This window comes from Macaca mulatta, chromosome 7 (assembly GCF_049350105.2).
Source record: "Macaca mulatta isolate MMU2019108-1 chromosome 7, T2T-MMU8v2.0, whole genome shotgun sequence".
In the NCBI taxonomy this organism is placed as follows: Eukaryota; Metazoa; Chordata; class Mammalia; order Primates; family Cercopithecidae; genus Macaca; species Macaca mulatta.
The window spans coordinates 108944102-108971801 of record NC_133412.1 but is presented as its reverse complement, the minus strand read 5'-3'; the positions used below and the strand labels follow the sequence as shown (position 1 = coordinate 108971801).

The window sequence follows — 27700 nt, the reverse complement described above, 5'->3', positions numbered from 1 at the left end:
AGTAGTACACTATCTACACCTTTTTTTTTTTTTTTTTTGGAATACTTTTTTGTTTAGACATCTGGAAATCACTTCATGTCAACTCATAGAGGTCTTCCTCATTCCTTTTTACATCCTCATGGTACTCCATTGCAGGAAAGTAGCAGAGTTTATTCAACCTTTCTCCTGTAGACCAACACCTGTGTGGTTTCACATTAACCAAGGGATCAAATAATAACTTGTAATAAAACAAATCCACCAGATGGTAATGGGAAGTACAGGGCATTATCTATAAGCTATTCTTGCCAAATATATTAAATCTGAGTCTAATCATGAGGAAGCAAAAGACAAATCAGATTGCGAAACATCCAAGATAATCTTCCTAGACTTTTCAACAATGTCAAGACCAGGAAAGGCAAAGCAATAAATAAGAGGGAGCTAAGAAGTGAAGGAAACAAAAGATACAAGAAACCAAATTCTGTGCTTGATCCTTGGGTGGGTCCAGGATCAGCTGAAAACTAAAACTGGACAAAACAAAACTAAATAATGTTTTGGGAGACAACTTTTGTGAGAACTGTATATTAAATGAGATTATTAAATCGATGTTAAAATCCAAAAATAAAATGGTGTTGGGAAAACTGGATATCCACATGCAAAAGAATGAAACTGGACCCTTATTGCACAACACACACAAAAATAAATTCAAAGCAGATTAAAGACTTAAACATAAGAGCTGAATGTAAAAGCTGAAACGTAAAACTGAAACTATAAAGCTCCTAGAATAAAACATAGACGATAAGCTTCATGACACTGGTCTTGGCACTGCTTTCTTTGATATGACACAAAAAGCACAGTCAACAAAAGCAAAAATAGACAAGCGAGACTACCAAAACTAAAAAGCTTCTGCACAGCAAAGAAAACAACAGAGTGAAAAGGCAACCTACTGAAGGCCGGGCACGGTGGCTCATGCCTGTAATCCCAGCAGTTTGGGAGGCTGAGGCAGGAGGATCACCTGAGGTCAGAAGTTTGAGACCAGTCTGACCAACATGGAGAAACACCACGTCTACTAAAAATACAAAATTAACCAGGCGTGGTGGTGCATGCCTGTAATCCCAGCTACTCAGGAGGCTGAGGCAGGGAAATCACTTGAACCCAGGAGGTAAAGGTTGGGGTGAGCCAAGATCACACCATTGCACTCCAGCCTGGGCAACAAGAGCAAAACTCCGTCTCAAAAAAAAAAAAAAGGAAAGGCAACCTACTAAATGGGAGAATATATTTGCAAACCATATATCTGATAAGGCAGTAATATCCAAAATACTTAAGAAATTCTTCGGCCAAGCACAGTGGCTCATGCCTGTAATCTCAGCATTTTGGGAGGCCGAGGCGGGTGGATAACTTGAGATCAGGAGTTTGAGACCAGCCTGACCAACATGTTGAAACTCCATCTCTACTAGAATTACAAAAAAAATTAGCCAGGCCTGGTGGCACATGCCTGTAGCCCCAGCTACTGGGGAGGCACGAGAATTGTTTGATTCCGGGAGACAGAAGTTGCAGTGAGCCGAGATCACACCACTCCAGTCTGGGTGACAGAACGAGAGACTGTGTCAACATAAAAAAAAAAAAAAAAAAGAAAAAGAAAGAAAATATTCAACTCAGTAGCAAAAGCCCAAATGATCAGATTTTAAAATAGGCAAAAGACTTGAATAGATATTCCTCCAAAAACATACAATGGACAATAGGTATGTGAAAAGATGCTCAATATCATTAATCATCAGGGAAATGCAAATTAAAACAATGATTTATCACCCCACACCTGTTAGAATGGCCATTATCAAAAAGACAGGTGACAGGCTGGGTGCAGTGGTTCATAACTATAATTTCCACATTTTGAGAGACCAAGCTGGGAGGATCACTTGAGGCCAGGAGTTTGAGACCAGCCTGGGCAACATAGCACAACCCCATCTGCACAAAAATAAAATAAAATAAAATTAGCCAGGTGTGTTGGCACATGCCTACAGTCCTACCTACTTGGGAGGCTGAGGTGAGAGAGCTGCTTGAGCCTGGGAGTTTGAGGCTACAGTAAGCTATGATCGTGTCACTGCACTCCAGCCTGGGCAACAGAACAACACTGCTCAAAAACAAACAAAAAGACAAAAGATAACAAGTGTTGGTAGCAGGAGTGTGGAGAAAAAGGAGCCCTTGTTCACTGTTGGGAACTTAAACTAGTACAGCCATTATGGAAAACAGCACAGAAGTTTCAAAAATTTAAAAATACAACTACAGGCCAGGGTACAGTGTCTCATGCCTGTAATCACAGCACTTTGGGAGGCCAAGGTAGGAGGATCACTTGAGCCCAGGAGTTGAGACCAGCCTGGGCAACACAGTGAGACTCTGTCTCTATAAAAAATTTAAAAAGAAAAAGAAAAAAAAATACAATTTCCAGCAATTCCACTTCTAGGTATACATCCAAAGGAAATGAAATCAGTATGTCAAAGATATCTGCACTCCCATGTTCACTACAGCATTATTCACCTCCAAGATATGGCTTAAGTTCATCCACTAATGAAACATAAGTGTCCATCAATGGATGAATTGATAAAGAAAATTGATATATATACACACAACAGAATGCTATTCAGCCTTAAAACAGAAGGAAATCCTGTCACTTGTGACAACATGAATGAACCTAGAGGACATTACTAACGTTAAATAAGTCAGGCATAGAAAGATAAATATGATCTCATTTACATGTAGGATCTAAAAAAAATCAAACTCATAGAAGAGTAGAATGGTGGTAACCAAGAAATGTGGGAGTGGGAAGTGGGGCAGGGTATGGGAAATGTTCACCAAAGGGTACAAAATTTCAGTTAGACATGGGGAATAAGTTCTGGAGATCTATTGTACAGGATAATATTATAACAGGTAATAATAACGTATCATAGCCAGATGCAGTGGCACACAACTGTAGTCCCAGCTACTTGGAAGGCTGAGGCAGCGGGCTCACTTAAGGCCAAGAGTTCAAGGCCAGCCTGAGCAACATAGAAAGACCCTATCTCTAAAAATAAAAAAACTAATAATAATAATAATGTATTGTATACTGGAAGCTTGCTAAGACAGTAGGTTCTAAATGTTCCCATCATAAAACAAATGGAATGTGAAGTGATGGCTATGTTAATTACCTTGACTTAATCATTCCACAACATATACATGTATCAAAACATCATGCTGTACACCATAAGTATATACAATTTAAACATTTGTCAATTTAAAATTAATTACTTTTTTAAAAAGAAAACAGTCTGGAGCATCCTGAAAAAAAATCACATAATCCAGCAATCCCACTTCTGGGTATTAAACCTAAAGAATTGAAATCAGGATCTCAAAGAAATATTTGTACTTCCACATTCATTGCAGCACTGTTTATAACAGCAAAGACGTGGAAACCACCTAAATACCCACAGACAGATGAATGGGGTAAAGAAAATGTAGTCAATACATAAAATATTATTCAGCCTTAGAACAGAAGGAAATCCTATCATTATCAGCAGCATATGGACATCATGCTAAGTGAAATAAGCCAGTCACAGAGGAAAATAGTGGATGATACCACTTGTATGAGGTATATAAACTAGTCAGACACACAGAAGCAGAGAACAGAATGGTGGTTTCCAGGCGTGGCGGAGGGGGAAATGGGGAGTTGCTATTCAACAGGTGTAAAGTCTCAGTATGCCAGATGATTAAGTTCTAGAGATCTGCTGTACAACATTATGCCTATAGCTAACCGTATTGCACCTCATCATTGGTACCTTTAGCCTCCAAATCTCAAACGGTGAACGACTACTGTTTTGAAGAGAATTGTATGTTGAACTTTTTAGGAAATAAAGAAGAAAACTTAGCCTGGGCAACAAACTGAGACCCTATCTCTACAAAATATTTTTAAAAATTAGCTGGGCACAGTGGCACACACCTATAGTACCAGGTACTTGAGAGACTGAGGTGCAGGATCATTTGAGCTCCAGAGTTTGTGGCTTCAATGAGCTATGGTCGTGCCACTGCACTCAAGCCTGGGTGACACAGACCCTGTTTCTAAAAAAAAAAAAAGAAGAAGAAAAAGAAAACTAACTGAAAAAAAAAAATACAAAGAGATGGCCAGGTGCAGTGCGTTAGGCCTGTAATTTGAGCACTTTGGGAGGCAAAGGTGGCAGATCGCTTGAGCCCAGGAGTTCGAGACCAACCAGGGCAACATGGTAAAACTCCATCTTTACCAAAAAAAAAAAATATATAAAGTAGCCAGGCTGGTAACACATGGCTGTAGTCCCAGCTACTGGAGATGCTGAGTTGGGAGGATCGCTTGAACTCAGGAGGCAGATGTTGCAGTGAGCTGTGATCACACCACGGCACTCCAGCCCAGGCAACAAAGGGAGATGCTGCATTTTGTTTTGTTTTGTTTAAAAACAAAAACAAAAACAAAACAGCAATATAAACAAATCCACCATCACAGAGAGAAATTCTGACATGTTTCTCTCAGTAAGGGAAAGATAAAGTAGACCAAAAAATGAGTTTAAAAAAGGAGTCCATATTTATATAAATTAATTAATTGAATGTGTTATGAGGAACAAGGTATTTGCATAGTTTCAAAGTCCTTCTCAAAATATTTATCACAATGGGAAAAAAGTAAGTTTACCTGGGGAAACCTGGAAGACATCACTTAAATCAAGTGATCAAAGTGGATATCACCAATAATGGTACATATCAAAACTGTGTACTGCTTGACAGAATTCAATGAGAAGAACACAGCATCACTGCTGGGATTTTTCTGCCAGATGCAAAACCTGATTCGAATCATGAAGAAATAGCAGACCAACTCAAAACTGAGGAACATTCTACAAAATAACTGGCCTGAAATTTTCAAAAATATAAAGATCATGAAAGTTTAGATAAGACTAAGGAATTGTTTCACATTGAAAGAGACTAAAAAGACATGAAAACTAAATGCAATGACAATGACAATATGTGGTCTGATTTTTTTCTTTTTTTTTTTTTTTAGACAGGCTCTCACTCTGTCACCTAGGCTGGGGTGCGGTGGCATGATCATGGCTCACTGCAGCCTCAACATTGTGGGCTCAAGCAACCCTCTGCCTCAGTCTCCCGAGTAGCTGGGACTACAGGTGTGTGCCACTATGCCCAGTTTTTTTGTTTTGTTTTGTAGGGACAGGGTCTTTGCTTTGCTACCCAGGCTAGTCTCAAACTCCTGAGCTCAAACAGTCCTCCCACCTCAGGCTCCCAAAGCACTAGGACTACAGGCATGAGCCACTGCACCCAACTCATTTCCTGATTTTGATGACTATACTTTGGTTATATAAAAGAATGTTCCTCATTGTTTCTAACATACATTAAAGGGCTCAGGGGTAATAGTGCATCATGCTGTAAACTCACTCTCAAATAGTTCACCAAAATGAGTTCTATGTACTTTCTTACAACTTATTGAGTGTGACACTATTAAAAATCCATATCATAGCCAGGTGCAGTGGCACAGTCCCAGTTACTCGAGAGGTTAAGATGGGAGGACTGCTTGAGGCCAGGAATTCAAGGCTACAGTGCACTATGATCACGCTAGGGAATAGCCACTGCACTCCAGTCTGGGCAACCCAGTAAGACCCCCATCTCTAAAAAATGTGTGTATGTGTATATATATCACAAAGACCAGATGTACGAAACACTCATGGAACTACTGCACTCTTAACTATATACTTCTGTGGGAGAGAAAAATACAGAATATTCTTAACTGAGTTTATGAATCTTGTAATCAAATAAAAGACAGTACAAGAATTGACAATTAAATCAATTAAATCTCACTTGCAAACACAGAAGAAAAAGAATCATTCCTGGAATCCAAGAATGGTTTAACATTAGGAAATCCATTAACGACCTAAGTCACCACAGCAATAGATCATGAGAATAAAACCATGACTAATTCAATAGATGCAGACAAAGCAATTAATAAAATTTAACTATTCGTAAAATTTCTGAGAAAAAAAGAAGAGGAAATTTCCCTAACATGACAAAGAGTATTTACCAAAACTCAAAAGAAAATATCATACTTATTGGAAAACTGTTAGAAGCATTCCCTTAAGATCAAGAACATAACAACGATGTTTGCTTTCACTGCTTCTATTCCATGTTGTATTGGAGGTCCTATCAGTACCATTAAAACAAACAGAACAAGTAGAGGAGACGAGAATAAAAGAAACAAACTGCTATTATTCACAAATGACATTATTACATGGAAAATATGAAAATCTGCATGCAAATTATTAGAATTAAGAACAGAGGTCCACCCTGGGCAATATGTGAGATCCCATCTCTACAAAAAAAATTTTTTAATTAGCTGGGTGTGGTGGCATATGCCTATAGTCCTAACTACTTAGGAGCCTGAGGTGGGAGGATCATTTAAGCAGGGGAGTTCAAGGCTGCAGTGAGCTATAATCGGGCCACCGCACAGCCTGGGCGATACAGTGAGACCATGTCTCTAAAAAAAAAAAATTAATTAAAAAAGAGAGGTATGTAAGGTTGCTGGATGTGATATCAACATACAAAATTATTTTTGATATAGCAGCAAAAAATAAAAAGTAATTTTTTTAGTGATGTAGTCTTGCTATGTTGCCCAGGCTGGTCTTGAACTCTTGGACTCAGCAATCTTCCCACCTCAGCAACTCAAGTAGCTGGAACTACAGGCACGCACCACCACACAAAAGTAATTTTTTGGCGGTGGCTGGCAAGATGGCCAAATAGGAACAGCTTGGGTCTGCAGCTCCCAGCAAGATCAACACAGAAGGCAGGTGATTTCTGCATTTCCAACTAGGGTACCTTGTTCATCTCATTGAGATTGGTTAAACAGTGGGTACAGCCCACAGAGGGCAAGCCAAAGCAGGGTGGGGCATCACCTCACCTGGGAAGCACAAGGTGTTGGGGAACTCCCTCCCCTAGCCAAAGGAAGCCAGGAGGGATTATGCAGTGAGGAATGGTGCATTCTGACGCAGATACTAGGCTTTTTCCATGGTCTTCACAACCCACAGACCAGGAGATTCCCTCAGTTTCCTATGCCACCAGGGCCCTGGGTTTCAAGCACAAAACTGGGCAGCCTTTTGGGCAGACACCGAGTTAGCTGCAGGAGCTTTTTTTCATACCCCAGTGGCACCTGGAACACCAGTGAGAAACAACCATTTACTCCCCTGGAAGAGGGGCTGAAGCCATGGAGCCAAGTGGTCTTGCTCAGCAGATGCCACTCCCAAGGAGCCCAGCAAGCTAAGATGCAATGGCTTGAAATTCTCCCTGCTAGCACAGCAGTCGGAAGTTGACCTGGGACACTTGAGCTTGGTGAGGGGAGGGGCGTCCGCCATTACTGAGACTTGAGTAAGCAGTTTTCCCCTCACAGTGTAAACAAAGCCACCAGGAAGTTGCAACTGGGCAGAGCCCACGGCAGTGCCACAAAGCCACTGGAGCCAGACTGCCTCTCTAGATTCCTCCTCTCTGGGCAGGGCATCCCTGAAAGAAAGGCAGCAGCCCCAATCAGAGGCTTATAGATAAAACTCCCATCTCCCTAGGACAGAGCACCTGGGGGAAGGTGTGGTTGTGGGCGCAGCTTCAGCAAACATAAACATTCCTGCCTGCCAGCTCTGAAGGGAGCAGTGGATCTTCTCCCAGCACAGCACTCAAGCTCTGCTAAGAGAAAGACTGCCTCAAGTGGGTCCCTGACCCCATGCCTCCAGACTGGGAGACACCTCCTAGCAGGGGTGGACAGACACCTCATACAGGAGAGCTCTGGCTGGCATCTGGTGGGTGCCCCTCTGGCACAAAGCTTCCAGAGGAAGGAACAGGCAGCAATCTTTGCTGTTTTGCAGCCTCCACTTGTGATACCCGGGTAAACAGGGTCTGGAGTGGACCTCCAGCAAACTCCAGCAGACCTGCAGCAGAGGGGTCTGACTGTTACAAGGAAAACTAACGAACAGAAAGGAATAGCATCAACGTCAACAAAAAGGATGTCCACAGAGAAACCTCATCCAAAGGTCACCAACATCAAAGACCAAAGGTAGATAAACCCACAAAGATGAGGAAAAACCAGTGCAAAAAGGCTGAAAATTCCAAAAACCAGAATGCCTCTTCTCCTCCAAAAGATCACAACTTACCAGTAAGGGAACTTACCAGCAAGGGAACAAAACTGGATGGAGAATGAGCTTGATGAATTGGCAGAAGTAGGCTTCAGTAGGTGGGTAATAACAAACTCCTCCAAGCTAAAAGAGCATGTTCTAACCCAATGCAAGGAAGCTAAGAACCTTGATAAAAGGTTACAGGAAATGCTAACTGGAATAACTAGTTAAGAGAACAACACAAATGACCTGATGGAGCTGAAAAACACAGCATGAGAACTTCATAAAGCATCCACAAGTATCAATGGCCGAATCGATCAAGAGGAGAAAGGATATCGGAGATTGAAGATCAACTTAATGAAATAAAGCATGAAGACAAGATTAGAGAAAAAAGAAATAAAAGCAATGAACAAACTCTCCAAGAAATATGGGACTACATGAAATGACCAAACCTACGTCTGATTGGCGTACCTGAAAGTGACAGGGAGAATGGAACCAAGTTGGAAAAAACTCTTCAGGATTTTATCCAAGAGCACTTCCAGGCCGACATTCAAATTCAGGAAATACAGAGACCACCACAAAGATATTCCTCGAGAATAGCAACCCCAAGACACATAATTGTCACATTCACCAATGTTGAAATGAAGGAAAAAATGTTAAGGGCAGCCAGAGAGAAAGGTCGGGTTACCCACAAAGGGAAGCCCATCAGACTAAGAGCGGATCTCTCTGCAGAAACCCTACAAGCCAGAAGAGAGTGGAGGCCAATATTCAACATTCTTAAAGAATTTTCAACCCAGATTTTCATATCCAGCCAAACTAAGCTTCATAAGCAAAGGAGAAATAAAATCCTTTACAGACAAGCAAATGCTGAGAGATTTTGTCACCACCAGGTCTGCCTTACAAGAGCTCCTGAAGGAAGCACTAAATATGAAAAGGAAAAACTGGTACCAGCCACTACAAAAACAAACCAAATTGTAAAGACCATCAACGCTATGAAGAAACTGCATCAACTAATAAGCAAAATAACCAGATAGCATCATAATGACAGGATCAAATTCACACATAACAATATTTACCTTAAATATAAATGGTCTAAATGCCCCAATTATAAGACACAGACTGGCAAATTGGATAGAGTCAAGACTCATCTCATGTACAAAGAAAGACATAAGCTCAAAATAAAGGGATGGAGGAATATTTACCAAACAAATGGAAAGAAAAAAAAAAAAAAGGAAGGGATTGCAATCCTAGTCTCTGATAAAACAGACTTTAAACCAACAAAGATCAAAAAAGACAAAGAAGGGCATTACATAATGGTAAAGGGATCAATGCAACTAGATAGTTAGGAACTAACTATCCTAAATATATATGCACCCAATACAGGAGCACTCAGATTCATAAAGAAAGCTCTTAGAGACCTACAAAGAGACTCCCACACAATAATAGTGAGAGACTTTAACACCCCACTGTCAATATTAGACAGATCAATGAGACAGAAAATTAACAAGGATATTCAGGACTTGAACTCAGCTCTGGACCAAGTGGACCTAATAGACATCTACAGAACTCTCCACCCCAAATCAACAGGATATATGTTCTTCTCAGCACCACATCATACTAATTCTAAAATCGACCACATAGGCCAGGCATGGTGGCTTACGCCTGTAATCCCAGCACTTTGGGAGACCCAGGCGGGCAGATCACAAGGTCAGGAGATTGAGACCATCCTGGCTAACAAGTGAAACTCCATCTCTACTAAAAATACAAAACATTAGCCAGCGTGGTGGCGGGCGCAGGTAGTCCCAGCTACTCAGGAGACTGAGGCAGGAGAATGGCGTGAACCAGGAGGCAGAGCTTGCAGTGAGCTGAGATCGCGCCACTGCACTCCAGCCTGGGGTACAGAGATAGACTCTGTCTCAAAAAAAAAAAAAAAAAAAAAAAAAAAGGCCAGGCGCGGTGGCTCACGCCTGTAATCCCAGCGCTTTCGGAGGCCAAGGCGGGTGGATCACAAGGTCAGGAGATCGAAACCATCCTGGCTAACATGGTGAAACCCCGTCTCTACTAAAAATACAAAAAATTAGCCGGGCATGGTGGCCGGCGCCTGTAGTCCCAGCTACTCAGCTACTCAGGAGGTGGAGGCAGGAGAATGGTGTGAACCCGGAAGGCGGAGCTTGCAGTGAGCCGAGATCGCGCCACTGCACTCCAGCCTGGGTGACTCCACCTCAAAAAAATAAATAAATAAAAATAAAATAAAATAAAAAGTTAAAATAAAAATAAAAAATAAAATCGACCACAGAATTGGAAGTAAAACACTCCTCAGAAAATGCCAAAGAACGGAAATCATAACAAACAGTCTCTCAGACCACAGTGCAATCAAATTAGAACTCAGGATTAAGATATTCACCCAAAACTGCACAACTACATGGAAACTGAACAACCTGCTCCTGAATGACTACTGGGTAAGTAACAAAATTAAGGCAGAAATAAATAAGTTATTTGAAACCAATGAGAACGAAGACACAACATACCAGAATATCTGGGACACACCTAACGCAGTGTTTAGAGGGAAAATTATAGCACTAAATGCCCACAGGAGACAATGGTTAAGAGCTAAAATTGACACCCTAACATCACAATTGAAAGAACTAGAGAAGCAAGAGCAAACAAATTCAAAAGCTAGCAGAAGACAAGATATAACAAAGATCGGAGCAGAACTGAAGGAGATAGAGACTCAAAAAACCCTTCAAAAAAATCAATGAATCCAGGAGCTGGTTTTAGATAGACTGCTAGCCAGACTAATAAAGAAGAAAAGAGAGAAGGATCAAATAGAACCAATAAAAAATAATAAAGGGGACATCACCACTGATCCCACAGAAATACAATTACCATCAGAGAATACTATAAACACCTCTATGCAAATAAACTAGAAAACATAGAAGAAATGGATACATTCCTGGACACATACACCTTCCCAACACTAAAGCAGGAAGAAGTCGAATCCCTGAATAGACCAATAACAAGTTCTGAAATTTAGGCACTAATTAATACCCTACCAACCAAAAAAAAGCCCAGGACCAGATGGATTCACAGTCAAATTCTACCAGAGGTACAAAGAGGAGCTGGTACCATTCCTTCTGAAACTATTCCAAACAACAGAAAAAGAGGGAATCCTCTAACTCATTTTATGAGGCCAGTATCATCCTGATACCAAAACTTGACAGAGACACAACAAAAAAAGAAAATTTTAGGGCAATATCCCTGATTCATATCAATATGAAAATCCTCAATAACATACTGGCAAACCGAATCCAGCAGCCCATAAAAAGCTTATCCACCATAATCAAGTCGGCTTCATACCTGGGAAGCAAGGCTGGTTCAACATACACAAATCAACAAACGTAATCCATCACATAAACAGGACCAATGACAAAAACCACATGGTTATCTCAATAGATGCAGAAAAGACCTTCGATAAAATTCAACACCCCTTCATGCTAAAAACTCTCAATGAACTAGGTATTGACGAACGTATCTCAAAATAATAAGAGCTATTTATGACAAACCCACAGCCAATATCATACTGAATGAGCAAAAGCTGGAAGCATTCCCTTTGAAAACCAGCACAAGACAAGGATGCCCTCTCTCACCAATTGTATTCAACATAGTATTGGAAGTTCTGGCCAGGGCAGTCAGGTGAGAGAAAGAAATAAAGCGTATTCAAATAGGAAGAGAGGAGGTCAAATTATCTCTGTTTGCAGATGACATGATTGTATATTTAGAAAACCCCATCATCTCAGCCCAAAATCTCCTTAAGCTGATAAGCAACTTCAGGAAAGTCTCAGGATACAAAATCAATGTGCAAAAATCACAAGCATTCCTATATACAAATAATAGACAGAGACCCAAATCATGAGTGAACTCGTATTTACAATTGCTACAAAGATAATAAAATACCTAGGAATCTAACTAACAAGGGATGTGAAGGACCTTTTCAAGGAGAACTACAAACCACTGCTCAAAGAAATAAGAGAGGACACAAACAAATGGAAAAACATGCCATGTTCATGGATAGGAATAATCAGTATCATGAAAATGGCCATTCTGTCCAAAGTAATTTATAGATTCAATGCTATTCTGATCAAGCTACCACTGACTTTCTTCAAAGAATTAGAAAAAACTCCTTTAAAGTTCATATGGAACCAAAAAAGAGCCCATGTAGCCAAGACAATCCTAAGCAAAAAGAACAAAGCTGGAAGCATCATGCTACCTGACTTCAAACTATATTACAAAGGTACAGTAACCAGAACAGCATGGTGCTGGTACCAAAACAGATATATAGGCCAATGGAACAGAACAGAGGCCTCAGAAATAACACTACACATCTACAACCATCTGATCTTTGACAAACCTGACAAAAACAAGCATTGGGGAAAGGATTCCCTATTTAATAAATGGTGTTGGAAAAACTGACTAGCCATATGCAGAAAACTGAAACTGGACCCCTTCCTTACACCTTATACAAAAATTAACTCAAGATGGATTAAAGATTTAAACACAAGACCTAAAACCATAAAAACCCTAGAAGAAAACCTAGGAAATACCATTCAGGACATAGGCATGGGCAAAGACTTCATGATGAAAACACCAAAAGCAACGGCAACAAAAGCCAAAATTGATAAATGGGATCTAATTAAACTAAAGAGCTTCTGCACAGCAAAAGAAACTATCATCAGAGTGAACAGGCGACCTACAGAATGGGAGAAAATTTTTGCAATCTACCCATCTGACACAGGGCTAATATCCAGAATCTACAAGCAACTAAACAAATTTATAAGACAAAAACAACCCCATCAAAAAGTGGGCAAAGGATATGAACACTTCTCAAAAGAAGACATTTATGCAGCCAACAAACATGAAAAAAAGCTCATCATCACTGGTCATCAGAGAAATGCAAATGAAAACCACAATGAGATACCATCTCACGCCAGTTAGAATGGCGATCATTAAAAAGTCAGGAAACAACAGATGCTGGAGAGGATGTGGAGAAATAGGAATGCTTTTACACTGTTGGTGGGAGTGTAAATTAGCTGAAACATTGTAGAAGACAGTGTGGCAATTCCTCAAGCATCTACAACCAGAAATACCACTTGACCCAGGAATCCCATTACTGGGTATACACCCAGAGGATTACAAATTATTCTACTATAAAGAAACATGCACATGTATGTTTATTGCAGCACTGTTCACAATAGCAAAGACTTGGAACCAACCCAAAGGCCCATCAGTGAAAGACCTGATAAAGAAAACGTGGCACATATACACTGTGGAATACTATGCAGCCATAAAAAAGCATGAGTTGATGTCCTTTGCAGGGACATGGATGAAATTGAAAACCATCATTATCAGCAAACCAACACAGGAACAGAAAACCAAACACCGCATGTTCTCACTCATAAGTGGGAAGTGAACAATGAGAACCCATGGACACAGGGAGGGAGACATCACACACCGAGGCCTGTCGGAGGGTGGAGAGCTAGGGGAAGAATAGCATTAGCAGAAATACCTAATGTAGATGATGGGTTGATGGGTGCAGCAAACTACCATGGTACATGTATACCTATGTAACAAACCTGCACGTTCTGCACATGTATCCCAGAACTTGAAGTACAATTTTTTTTAAAAGTAATTTTTTTAAGTTGTTACTTAAAAAAAATAATAAAATTGGGGCCAGGCATGGTGGCTCAAGCCTGTAATCCCAGCATTTTAGGTCAAGGCGGGCGGATCACCTGAAGTCAGGAGTTCGAGAGCAGCTTGGCCAACATGGTGAAACCTTGTCTCTACTAAAAATACAAAAAAAAAAAAAAAAAAATTAGCCAGGTATAGTGGCACATGCCTGTAGTCCCAGCAACTTGGGAGGCTGAGGCAGGAGAATCACTTAAACCCATGAGGCAGAGGATGCAGTCAGCCAGGATCATCACACCACTGCACTCCAGCCTGGGCAACTGAATAAGACCTTGTCTCAAAAAAAAAAAAAAAAAGGAAGAAGAAGAGGAGAAGAAAAAGAGAAAAGTAAGAGTATCAAGTCACAGAGTTATCAAGACTTATGAGACTAAAAGCAATAGAAAAAGATACTGTGATGCTGGTGCAGAAATAGCCAAACAGAACAAATGAAACAAACGGAACAAATGAAAAAAGTTAACAGGCTAGCTCATATATGGGCATTTGATACACAAAAAAGAGAAAATTGCTGATTTGTGGGGAAATAAGGGTGTATGTAATAAATAGTGTTGACATTACCTATCTATATACACAAAAAAATAAAATCAGAACCATACTTTTTTTTTTTGACCCAGAGTTTTGCTCTTGTCGCCCAGACTGGAGTGCAATGGCACGATCTTAGCTCACTGCAACCCCCACCTCCCGGGTTCAAGTGATTCTCCTGTCTCAGACTCCCGAGTAGCTGGGATTACAGGCACATGCCACCACGCCCAGCTAATTTTTGTATTTTTAGTAGAAACAGGGTTTCATCATATTGGTCAGGCTGGTCTCAACCTCCTGACAGAGAGCCAAATCATGAGTGAACTCCCATTTACAATTGCTACGAAGAGATTAAAATACCTAGGAATATAACTTACAAGGGATGTCAAGGACCTCTTCAAGAACTACAGACCACTGCTCAAGGAAATAAGAGAGGACATAAATAAATGGAAAAACATTCCATGCTCATGGATAGGAAGAATCGATACCCTGAAAATGGCCATCAGGTGATCTGCCCGCTCGGCCTCCCAAAATGCTGGGATTACAGGCATAAGCCACCACATCCGGCCTAGAACCATACTTTATACCATACACAAAAACTAATTAAAGGTAGTTTTGCCATCTAAATGTAGAAAGCAAAATGTCAACTTTTAAAGGAAAACACATCTTTTTACCTCAAAATAGGAAGACACAAAAAGCACATCCTTGGCTCACACCTGTAATCTCAACACTTTGGGAGTCCAAAGCAGGAAGACTGTTTGAGCCCAGGAGTTTGAGACCAGCCTGGGCAACATAGTGGAATCCCTTCTCTACAAAAAATTTTTAAAATTAGCTGGGTGTGATGGCATGCATCTGTAGTCCCAGCTATTCAGGAGGCTGAGGCAGGAGGATGGCTTGAGGCCAGGGGAGTAGAGGCTGCAGCGAGCCATGATCATGCCACTGCACTCCAGCCTGGGTAACAGAGTGACACCCTGTCTCAAAACAAAAGAAACAAAACACATCCCATAAATAAAAAGATAATAAATTCAACTACATTAAAATGTAAAACTTCTTTGCAGCAAGTGATCAGAAAGAGTGAAAACATCGTACCACCTGGGCAAAAATATTTGCAAAGTATATAACCAGCAAAGCATTTATAGCCAGAATATATAAAGAACTTATATAGTCAATGAGGAAAAGACTAAAGGCCAACACAAAGGCAAGAAATACAAACAGGCACTTCTTAGGAAAAAATATCCAAGCAGCTAGTAAACGCCAAAAAGATAATCAATCTCAGTTGTAATTATGAAAATGAAACAATGAGCTCTATCGTTTTATACCTAACTACTCTTAGTTTATGGCATATTAAAGTGACAGAAGAATCGTTATAGAACTTGTCTTCTTATTTCTACCTGTATATCTATAATCTTGTCTTGATTTGATAAAAAGTTATCTGCAAAATGGGCACTATGGGGTTTTTTTGTTTGTTGTTGTGGTAGCTGTTATTTCTGAGACAGGGTGTCACTCTGTTACCCAGGCTGCAGAGCAGTGGCACAATCACAGCTCACTGTAGCCTCAACCTCCCAAGGGCAAGCAATCCCCCCACCTCAGCCTCCTGAGTAGCTAGCACTACAGTCACCTGCCACCATGCCCAGCTAATTTTTCTATTTTTTGTAGAGGCGGGGGGTCTCACTATGTTGCCCAGACTGGTCTCGACCTCCTGAGCTCAAGCAATCCTCTTGCCTCAGCCTCCTAAACTCTTGGGATCATAGGTGTGAGCCACCATGCCTGGTGGGCACTATGTTTTTTATATGCTATAAATATTTTTAACCCATTTATGCCTAGTGTTCCATTACTGAAATGTTAAGCTTGTGGGAATTATTTATATCCTACTGCTCAAGGTCATCACCAAGATCTGATTTTTCACACACACACAAAATTGCAACCTTCAGCATAAATGGGTTAAATGCAAAATAAACAGAACATATAGAAAAATACACCTTTTTTTTCCCATAAATAGAGAATTCTGCCCAAAGATGTGGAAATAGGTCTAAACAGACAGAAACTAATTCTATAGCTCAAAATCCTAATTGCACCATTGGGTGTATATTTTCTAAGTAAGTCTAATCCACATTATACTAATTATACTAATATTGCCAATAATGCCAGGTGACATAATCATTGTAAAGTCTTTTTAAAGTAACAGCTGCAAAACTTCTAAAATTATCTCAGTTTTTTTCTATGGTCCTTTCTTTGTGTCCTATCTCCAATACAGCTTCCAATGTAACTCTATTCTTTTTTTTTTAAATCACACACAAATGATGAGCTAAAGTACTATTTAATTTTGTTTTACTTAGTTTACTTTTTTAACTACTACACTCAGAAAAGGCTTGAAGAGATGAAATTAGCTTAAAAGTTATGCAAAATGACAGTACCTCACAATGCTGGCGAGAAGCTTGAATTTCACATTCATATTTGTTCTTTACAGATTCTAAGCAGAGCTCTCTATAGATTCCTGCAACCAAACACAATTACTCTGATTATGTTAGCAATGAGGAGTTCCATTATCACTTCCCTACAGGAATTCTGTCCTCACTGTATTTAATAAGATGGATCAAGAAAAAATTGAAAAGTGAGTCTAACTTTATCTTTAAAGACTAAAAATAAAAAGGCTCACTTAAAACACATATCCAAAAAGATTAGAAATTAAGAGTTTCAGAGCTAGAAAGAAACTGTACTGCTAGTTTTTGTTCTTAACCTATTCTTCTAAAGATTACTCCTAAATGTTTGATACAGAATGATCAAAATGAAAATAAAACTCTTTTCCTATGAAAAACAATCTCTCGAGTTTCTCAAAATAGAAATGGAGACAATAAACTCTGGTGTCATCAATCACATATACTCAGAGTAACAGTTAGATACTATACCCCACCAAAACCACTTTTTTTTTAAACTATTATTTTCAATCCAAAGCTTCCATGAGGAGTAAATGTATATAAACTGATATAACAAAATCAATTATGTCTGGAGTGCTCCTGACAGGTCTTTATCTAGAGGAAAGATACCCAAGATAGTTTAACTTAGACCTAACAGGACAATAGTATAAAATAGGTAACATGGCCATGCAAATATGTCACTACAAAAACGGCACGCAAAGAGCTCTGGATATGTATTCTAAGCTTTATGCCATAGTTGGCCCTAGAAATGTAATTATCTCTTTTTGTATAGTAAAGGCAAGAGACAGGTATCTGGAACTACGTCATCAGCAACACATTCACACACACTACTCTGCAAAATCAAAATATAAAAGAGGCCAGAGTAGAAAAGTAAATAATCAACTCAAGTATTATTTCCTGATCATCCATGTAACCTAAAAGAACAAAGAAAATTAGGGATATTTTTGCTTCTAAGGATACGTTAAGTCAATATGTAAAGATAGCAGTGAAGAGTATCATATCATCCACATAATACTAAGCACTCAAAAATAAAATTTGGTTAAAGGAGGGTTTAGTAAAAAGAACTTATTATCAACAATGCCTTAGGTATTATCTAACAGGTACATAAGGATCAATTAGTGCCACATAAGAGAAAAACAACCAGCATCTCCACTAATTAAAGTTTAGTTTTTGACTATGAAAAACCACATATATCCCTTGATTACGAGTGCTAGGACATGATACTGAGGCTGGATCCCACTTACAAACATAAGACTGAAATGTAACCATACAAGTATAGTGCATCTTTGTTTATTCGTAGCCACAAATGAGTAACCAAACTCATCAAAGTAAAAAAGAAAAAATAAATTATCTAGTTCAAGGCAAGTTTCCTGTTCTATAATATCTTGATCAAACATTTTAAAATTTTTTTATAAATTAAAAAAAATCCTATCATTCTTACATATAAAAAAAACGCCAAGAGCACTTAAACTTTAATTTCTCTAATAGGGAATTAAAGCGTGACAGTAACAGTCTCTCTTAATCAAAGTATCATGGTTTCCAGTTGTTTCACCACATGTGGAACTATCTTCTCAACAACACTATAAGCAACTTGAGGGTTTTTTTTTTCTTTAATCCCCCACAGCATCAGAGCAAAGCAAGAGGTATTTAATAAATAAAATGACTGTGGGCTAACTGAAAGTAAAATATTCTGGTCGATGTAAATATGCTTGTAATCCCATCAACATAAAACACTTACTTGATAAACACCTTTTAAAGCTATTGAAGAGTTTACATTCTATATATGGAAAAGATTCTTCACTTTCCTACCTGCTACCTTTGTACGAATTTGCATATTTTCCTGTAAAGTTGCCAGCGGTTCCAAGTATTCTGGTGCTTTTCCAGCTATGACTTCTTGTAGTTTTGCATCCACCTGACTTAATCGTTCTTTATAAAGTCTTAACAAAGCAAAAAATTAATACGTTAATTTAAAAATCTCAACAAAGGCTAACAATGTGCCATTTCTATACATTATTTGTTCCTAATATCATTTATATTCTAACAATCTATCAAATGTATTTTTGCCTTGATCTCAAGCAGAGAACTGTTACATTGTTTGACTTTATGCACATAATCACAAAATAGATAACTATCATGTTTAAAGTATCACTCTTTAATGGTCAATTACCAATACAAAAAATAAAATTGAAATAACTACTTTTTGGCACTATTAATTTTGTTTTTGTTTTAACCACAGAACAATAAAACCAATTCTAAGACAAAAGGTCATTTAAACACTGAGTTTAAAAGAAACAAACAAATCATTTTGAATAGACATTACCAGTTGTCAAAATAAATAATTACTTGGCTTCTCTCTACCTTTCCTGAAAAGTAGTCAGTATTACTGTATTCAGCCTACTTAATTTTATTTATTCTTTTTTTTTTTTTTTTTTGAGACGGAGTCTCGCTCCATCCCCCAGGCTGGAGTGCAGTGGCGCGATCTCACTCATTGCAAGCTCCGCCTCCAGAGTTTACGCCATTCTCCTGCCTCAGCCTCCCAAGTAGCTAGGACTACAGGCACCCGCCACCACGCCCGGCTAATTTTTTTTTTTTTTGTATTTTTTAGTAGATACGAGGTATCACCGTGTTAGCCAGGATGGTCTTGATCTCCCGACCTCGTGATCCACCCACCTCAGCCTCCCAAAGTGCTGGGATTACAGGCGTGAGCCACCGCGCCAGGCCCAGCCTACTTAATTTTTTAAAAGAACAAAGAGGAAGTAGACTAATGAAGGTAAAACCAATGTCTTTATGACCTGACGTATTAAGTTTGTTTCAACTACAAATGAAGAAGCCATAACAAAATTAGTTGCTCAATGAACAAGGAACTCAAAAATGGGGCAGGAGGTCCCTGTTACTTACAAATACTCTAATTTGCCAGCTGTCACACCAATACCTTTAGAGTATGATACAACTCAGTGTTTATTTTGGCAATAATCCTGCAGGACAGAATTTTTTTTTTTTTTTTTTAAGACAGGGTCTTACTCTGTTGCCCAGGCTGCAGTGCAATGGCACGAGCACAGTTCACTGCAGCCTTGACCTGGGTTCAATCGATCCACCTGCCTTAACGTCCCAAGTAGCTGGGACCACAGGCACATATCACTACATCCAGCTAATTTTTAAGTTTTTTGTGGAGACCAGGTCTTTCTATGTTGCCCAGGCTGGTCTCCAACTCCTGGGTTCAAACCCACAAAAAACCCCTGCCTCCAAACCTTCAGTTTAGTTAATGAGGTCTTTAGTAGACAAACAATAGTTGAGCCTCTTTCAAATTGGTCAGTCCCAAAAATACAAAATACAAAAGGAAAAACAGCTGAGACTGAATCTAGTTGCTCTTGTGCTAGTATACAAGTGACAAGGTTGAGATTCAGTGACAACAGCCTTCTAAAGTCACTACTTACTGATCTTTGAGATCGGTAAACTGTTTTTCAAGATTGGACATTTCATCCAAACATTCCATTCTTCTTCTTTCACAGTCTTCATCATCCATTTCTGTTAATAAAAACGCAAATATAAAAGATAAACTTAATTTTCAAATTTATCTGAACATCTCAAATATATCTAAACGTAATTCAAATAGGAAGAAAAACTGTAATACGAAGGCAAGACCTATATTAAGCCTTAAAAGAAAATAAACATTTATCAAAAATAATAACTTCTGCTGGGCATGGTGGCTCATGCCTCTAATTCCAGCAGTTTGGAAAGCCAAGGCAGGAGGACAGACTGAGCCCAGGAGTTCGAGATCAGCCTGGGCAATATAGGAAGATCCCATCTCTACAAAAAAAAAAAAAGATATTAGCTGGGCACAGTACCATGAGCCTGTAGTCTCACCTACTGGGAGGCTGAGGCAAGAGGATCGCCTGAACCCAGGAGTTGGAGGCTGCAGTAAGCCATGATTGTGACACTGCACTCCACCCTGGGTGACAGACTGACCTAGTCTGAAGAAAAAAAAAAAAAATCCACTGTAGATTTAATCTAAAATACAGATGAGTATATAAAACTATACTGGTCTATAGACCCTCTTATTTTTATTCATTTTTAAATCACTTTAAAGGACTGACTCTAAGCTATGACTATAAAGTAATTAGCCCACTTTCGGTTTGTTTTCCACCAACTCACCAGAATGTAGCACCAAAATGATTGTGTCCTTTAAAGGCTAACATTGCTCAAAAACACTTTTGGGATTCTTCTTTCAAACTGCTCACATGGCTGATTTGCCAGTCACATAAAAAAAGAAAAGTGGCCAGGCGTGGTGGCTCATCCCTGTAATCCCAGCACTTTGGGAGGCTGAGGCCGGAGGATTGCTTGAGCTCAAGAGTTCAAGACCAGCCTGGGCAAGGTGGTAAAACCCCATGTCTACTAAAAATACAAAAATTAGCCAGACATAGTGGTGGATGCCTGTAGTCCCAACTACTAGAGAGACTGAGGTGGGAGTATTGTTTGAACTTGAGAAGCAGAGGTTGCAGTGAGCCAAGACTGCGCAAGCCTGGGCAACAGAGACCCTGTCTCAAAAAAAAAGAAAAGTGAAAGAAAGGCCAGGCACGGTGGCCCATGCTTGTAATCCCAGCACTTTGGGAGGCCAAGGCAGGTGGATCACTTGAGGCCAGGAGTTCAAGACCAGCCTGACCAAAATGGAGAAACCCCGTCTCTACTAAAAATACAAAATTAGCTGGGCGTGGTGGTACATGCCTGTAATCCCTGCTACTTGGGAGGCTGAGGCAGGAAAATCGCTTGAACCCAGGAGGTGGAGGTTGCAGTGAGCCGAGATCGTGCCACTGCACTCCAGCCTGGGCAACAAGAGCAAAACTCCATCTCAAAAAAAGAAAAAGAAAAAAGGAAACTAATCTTATTTTGTTTACCACAGGCTCTCCTGGTCTGCCATTCCTACGTTCCCATTGTTCTGTCTCCCCATGTTACTATCAGTCAGTGAGAAAGAGGCAAATGAGGAGGAAAATACAAACTTTTTAAGGAAAGCAACTGTTAATTACCAGGTCTGTCCTATAGTCCACATTTTCTATGTTCACATCACATATATTCATTCATCAAAATAACTGAAGCACAAAATGATCTGCATCTTGATCTTCATCAAATAAAAGTCAAACTATGAGAAAGAGTTAAATCACGTTCAATTATTTTTATATAACAAGGAAGGCTATGACTTTTTTTCTAATTTTCTAAAACAGATTAAAAATATTTCTGGCTCTTGATTGCTTACTTCTTGGCTACTTAAAACTTGGTCCCTCAAGATGACTCACTATCCAAGTTCTTTGGACAGTAGAGACTTTTCTGTAGCCTTAGAATTTGCTCAGTACCAACATTTGAGAAGAAAACACTGTGAAAGTTTAACATGAAAGACATATGGTAGAACAGAGATGCTTTAACAAGCAAACTGCAAAATGTATTTAAACAATTTCTTTGCACTTAAACTTTTGGCTTGCAGTTCAAATTATTACCACATTCTTCAAAAATTAAGTTGTCCATTATTTTCTGGGATGGAATTTTTAAAAGTTAAAAATCACAACAGTCAACATAAAAATTATAGGGGGAGAATTTTAACAAATGGAATTTTGAGATCCTAGCTCCTATCATAAATGCAAGAACATTTGAAGATAAAATACTTTATAGATCTAAGAAATATATTCACAAACAGTCCAGGTGCAGTGGCTTACGCCTGTAATCCCAGCACTTTGGGAGGCATAGGCGTGTGGATCACTTGAAGTCAGGAGTTCAAGACCTGCCTGGCCAATGTGGCAAAACCCCATCTCTACTAAAAATACAAAAATTAGCCGGGTGTGATGGCGGATGCCTGTAATCCCAGCTTTTCAGGAGGCTGAGGCTGGAGAATCACTTTAACCCAGGAGGCAGAGGTTGCAGCGAGCCGAGATCACGCCACTGCACTCCACCCTGGGTGACAGAGTGAGACTCGGTCTCAAAAAAAAATTAAAAAAAAAAAAAAAAAGAAATATATTCCCATATAGTCTAGATGTTCTCCTTTCTCTATATTCCCCACTTTCGAAATCTCACCTACTTTCAAGGCAAGGCAGATGACTTACAAATTATTCTCCCCTTCCATATCAGGCAGGTTCCAATGTCACACTTGCATTTGTCAGTTGGGCATTCTTAAACATACTGCCATCACTCCAAAAGCAACATGTCGGCCAGGCAGGGTGGTTCACACCTGTAATCCTAACACTTTGGGAGGCCAAGGCGGGCGGATAACCTGAGGTCAGGAGTTCGAGACCATCCTGGCCAAGATGGTGAAACACAAAAATTATCTGGGCATGGTGGCGCATACCTGTAATCCCAGCTACTCTGGAGGCTGAGGCAGGAGAATCGCTTGAACCCCGGAGGTGGAGGTTGCAGTGAGCTGAGATCATGCCACTGCACTTCAGCCTGGGCGACAGAGTGAGACTCTGTCTCAAAAAAAAAAAAAAAAAAAGCAACATAACATGTCTGGCCGGGCATGGTGGCTCACATCTGTAATCCCAGCACTTTGGGATGCCGAGGCAGGTGGATCGCCTGAGCAGGAGTTCAAGACCAGCCTGACCAATACAGTGAAACCCCGTCTCTACTAAAAACACAAAAAATTAGCCGGGCATTGGCGGTGGGCACCTGTAATCCCAGCTACTCAGGAGGCTGAGGCAGGAGAATTGCTTGAACCCCGGAGGCAAAGGTTGCAGTGAGCCAAGATGGCGCCATTGCACTCCAGCCTGGGTGCCAAGAGCAAAACTCCTTCTCCCAAAAAAAAAAAAGGCCGGTTACGGTAGCTCACGCCTGTAATCCCAGCACATTAGGAGATCGAGGCGGGTGGATCACGAGGTCAAGAGTTTGAGACCAGCCTGGCCAATATGGAGAAACTCTGTCTCTACTAAAAATACAAAAAGTTAGCTTGGTGTGGTAGTGTGTGCCTGTAATCACAGCTATTCGGGAGGCTGAGGCAGGAGAATTGCTTGAACCTGGGAGGTGGAGGTTGCAGTGAGCCAAGATCATGCCATTGCACTCCAGGCTGGGCAACAGAGCGAGACTCCGTTTCAAAGAGAAAAAAAAAAAAAAAAAAGCAACATGTCTGAAATACTCTTATCTTTCACCTTCATCTTAAATCTTTCACTTTTCTATTTCTGTTGATGCTACCGCCACTCTCCTTGTATCTTGGTTTTTCTCTTACCTTCAATCCTAAACTTGCATTCATCAATCCTGTTTTGTGCTTTCTTTGAAATCCCTCACATCTATATTTCCTGTTCCTTTCCGACCTCAAGTTCTTCTCCCAAGGTTTTCACGCTTTTGAATAAGCCCTAAACTCTGGCCCTTGTACTTTTCCTTACATTCCTCTCCCTATAGGGATACCCACAACCCCAACCCAAATTCTACTCATTCTTCAAGATAATTAAGGTAATCCCACCTTCTTCAGCTAGCCTTTGTGACCACCACCCAATACTGAAACGATTTCCTCTGCCTCTGAATTCCCACAGCAATATTTAGTTAAGCATTCATTTGGCATTTAATCAAGTGGTGATGTATGACAGCTCTTTAAGAGAGCCCAGATAATAACTATTTATCCCTCATATTGAGTACTACCCAGTGCTGCACAAAGAAGTCACTCATAAATATTTTTGGATGGCTGATTTATTGATTGAAATTATATCCTTCCATGGAGATTTGCTTTGCAAGGGAAACATGAAAAGAGGGCATGTGGATGATACTAGGCTGTCATAAACCTATCATCAATGCTTGACCAAAATCAGGCCAAGACAAAGAAGTCAGTCTCATCTCCATCATTTCAATCGAAGGAAAATAATCCCGGTAATCACAAATTCCATTTCACTTTGGAATAAACATTCCTAAAAGTTTGCAAAATTTATTTGTGGTGTTAATCTGCCCTCCTTCTCCCCCACCCCAACATAATTTAAAACAGCCCAAAGTTAGAAAAAAATTGAAGGGAAGAAAAGACTTGGAGAATTTTCAACGCTGCCAAAACTCAGCCAATTTATAAGCATATGAAGACGCAAAATGAGCCCGAATGTTGGTCCCTTCCTCTAGGTCTTGCAAACTTCAGGGAGCTACTGAACGGGACAGCTCTCAAGTTAGCCCCCGAAAAGGGACTGACGTAAAAGTGCTCACCGGCAAGTTGACTTGGAAACTGAGGTTAATTACTAAGCCGACACTCGGCCCCGGCAACCCACTAGCGCTGAGAAGTGAGGGTTGCAAAGCAGAAAATAGGGAAAGAGGTCGGTGGGTTGGGGAGAGGAGGCATTTCCAGTTTGTCTGCTGTGGGAAGTTCTCCGCCTCGGCCGGTCGCTCCAGAGCACCACCGGGGGCAGGACTGCGCCGCGTTCGGGAGCTGGGCAAGCCCAGGCCCGCCCCGCCCCGCCCCGCCGCCGAGACCCATCATGAGCCAGACAGCGCCCAGCGACCGGACCGGGTGCAGCCCAGGGCCCAGAGCCAGTCTCCGCCCCTTCCCTCTGTCCCCGCCCCGCTTTCCCAGCAGGACGCAGCCGCCTGGCGTGCAGAGAGCGGCCTGTCGCGCGCTGGGCGCGGGGACTCAGGGTCCCAGCCCTGCTGGGTCGCGCACCTGAGCTATCTCCATCCTCGGAGACCGACGAACTCTCAGTGTCCTCGTCCTCGGAGCTGCTCCCCTCATTTTCGGCGTAGTCCACCTCCATCTCATCGTGATGGTTGGTCTCCTTCTTATCCCCTCGGGAATGGACCGGCATTTTCAAGCCGCGCCGTCGCTTCCCACTCCCGGCGCCCAGCCCGGCCACCGCCGCTTCAATGAAGGGCGCGCGGAACGCCCCGACCCACCCAGCGGCCGAGCCTGCTCGCCCCCTTGGCTCCTCCCCGCCCCCGGCCCGGGCCTCACAACCTAACCCGCAGGCTCTGCGATGGGAGCTCTGCCATTGGCGGAGGCGGTCCACCGAGCCAGAGGGCGGGGCTTGCCCTGCTCTGGTACGATTGGTTGTCCGTAATTACGACGCGGCCTTCCGATGCTTGCCGGGAGTTGTGGTTCGTAGGGCTCAGACCTGCAGGGGCTGCACCCTTCCATGCCTCGGCAGCCCTGATCACTTCTTCTTTCTGGACTTCAAGTCCCACAAGGCACGAAAGCTGACCCTCTGGATCGCAGTTTATAAACTAAACAGAAACAGATTGTGCGAATTTAGTGTGTATTTATCTATTTCCCGCCAAGTGATTGTTTGACCTGCCTGACTATCCGAGATGTTACTGTCAGATGTGAAAGTGTCTTTTGCCTGAAAGAATCTTTGCCTGCTCATTGAGCCGGGGGACCTGGCAAACCGTCTCTTTTACTAAGTACCTTTATTACCTACCACTAATAAACTGTTTTATTTAATTATTAACTATAGACGATAACTTGCAGTTTCTATGTTGCGCAAAAATCTTTATTCTTGAAACTTTTACAATACGGAAAGTAAGTTTTATATTGGCATTTTCAATCTAGTATTTTTTGCATTTATTTTTTACCAGATGCAGTCGCAAAATGTCATCAGTCCTGATTTAACTTTAGTTTTCAATGAAAAATACATACTTAGTGAGATGTACTTTCTCAAAAAAAGGGTACATAGACAAGGAAGAATCAGTGACTCATTAACTGACCACTTATCCTCTGTATCAGGTATCTTGGTAAGCTCTTTACATGAGTTTAGTGAGTTTAAGTCTCACTTTAATAGCCCTGAGTTAGGTGTCATTGTTATTCCCATTTTACAGATAAGGAAACTTCATTTGCAGACCAATCTTAAAACTATATTTTACCCCTTATAACGACAGGGTTTCTTCTTGAAGTGGCAATTTGCTATTGAAAAATAGTACAGGCCGGCAGGGTGGCTAACGCCTGTAGTCCCCACATTTTAGGAGGCCGAGGCAAGCAGATCACTTGAGGTCAGGAGTTCGAGACCAGCCTGGCCAACATGGTGAAACCCAATCTCCAGAGGCTGAGGTGAGAGAATCACTTGAACACAGGAGGTCAAGGTTGCAGTGAGCTGACATCACACCACTGCACTCCAGCCTAGGTGACAGAGTGAGACCCTGTCTCCTGTCTCAAAGAGAAAAAAAAAAAGTTCATAGAATATTGTGGATTGTATAGCACTGCATTCTCAAAGACAAGGGCCAAAGATATGAAGTTAAATTTTCAATTTTCTTTAGTTATCTATCTATTTATTTAGAGATAGGATCTGGGTCTGTGGCCCAAGCTGGAGTGCAGTAGCAACCTCAAATTTCTGGGCACAAGCGATCATCTCGCCTCAGCCTCCCAAATACCTGAGACCACAGGCACATGCCACCATGCCCAGCTAATATTTTCTTTTTTTTTTTAGTGACAGGGTCTAGCCCAGGCTGGTCTCGAACTCTAGTCTCAAGCAATCTGTCCGCCTCAGCCTCCCAAAGCACTGAGATTCCCAGGTATGAGCTACTGTGCCCGACCTAGATTTGTAATTTAATGACAGAAAACTTTTAAGTTCTACACATCTCTTACAGAGTAAAATACAAAATAAGAGGTGTGTATTATATTTAGTGTCAGCCTACTTCTCCCTTTCTCGTTGTACAGTATTCTCCAAAATTGAACTCCTTATAGTTTCTAAACACACAAGCTGTTTCTCATTTCAATGTCTTTGCACATTCTATTTCCTTTACAACCCTGTTCCTCTCCTTTTCTTTTTCAAAGCCACTTTTTAGACAACACACGTCACCATCAGCACCTCTACCATTCAAGGCACTCCTGTTCCTTCAGGTGACTGCTGTATTTTGAAATTTGCAAGTTTATACTTGTTCCTATCACAATATATTGTAAATTGTTTAGCAAATGCATCTCACCTGTTGGATTGTGAGTTCCTTGAGAGCAGA

At 40.8% G+C, this 27700-nt stretch overlaps 1 protein-coding gene and 1 long non-coding RNA gene across 2 annotated transcripts in view; one reads left to right on the top strand and one right to left on the bottom strand.

The window, feature by feature from the left end:
• The window catches only part of BRMS1L (BRMS1 like transcriptional repressor), a 48136-nt gene extending 22516 nt beyond the window's left edge, over positions 1–25620 (bottom strand). The window contains exons 1-4 of the mRNA NM_001261019.1: positions 25422–25620; positions 20254–20344; positions 18629–18756; positions 16799–16878 (exon numbers count right to left, since the gene is read on the bottom strand). Coding sequence (NP_001247948.1) covers positions 16799–16878; positions 18629–18756; positions 20254–20344; positions 25422–25563 — 441 coding nt within the window. The 5' untranslated portion in view covers positions 25564–25620. The remainder of the gene's footprint in view (positions 1–16798; positions 16879–18628; positions 18757–20253; positions 20345–25421) is intronic.
• On the top strand, positions 20–10072 carry LOC144330235 (uncharacterized). Its single transcript, XR_013396221.1, has 3 exons — positions 20–1112; positions 2021–2362; positions 9866–10072. It is a non-coding gene; the product is annotated as an uncharacterized LOC144330235 (long non-coding RNA).
• Positions 25621–27700: the final 2080 nt, after the last annotated feature.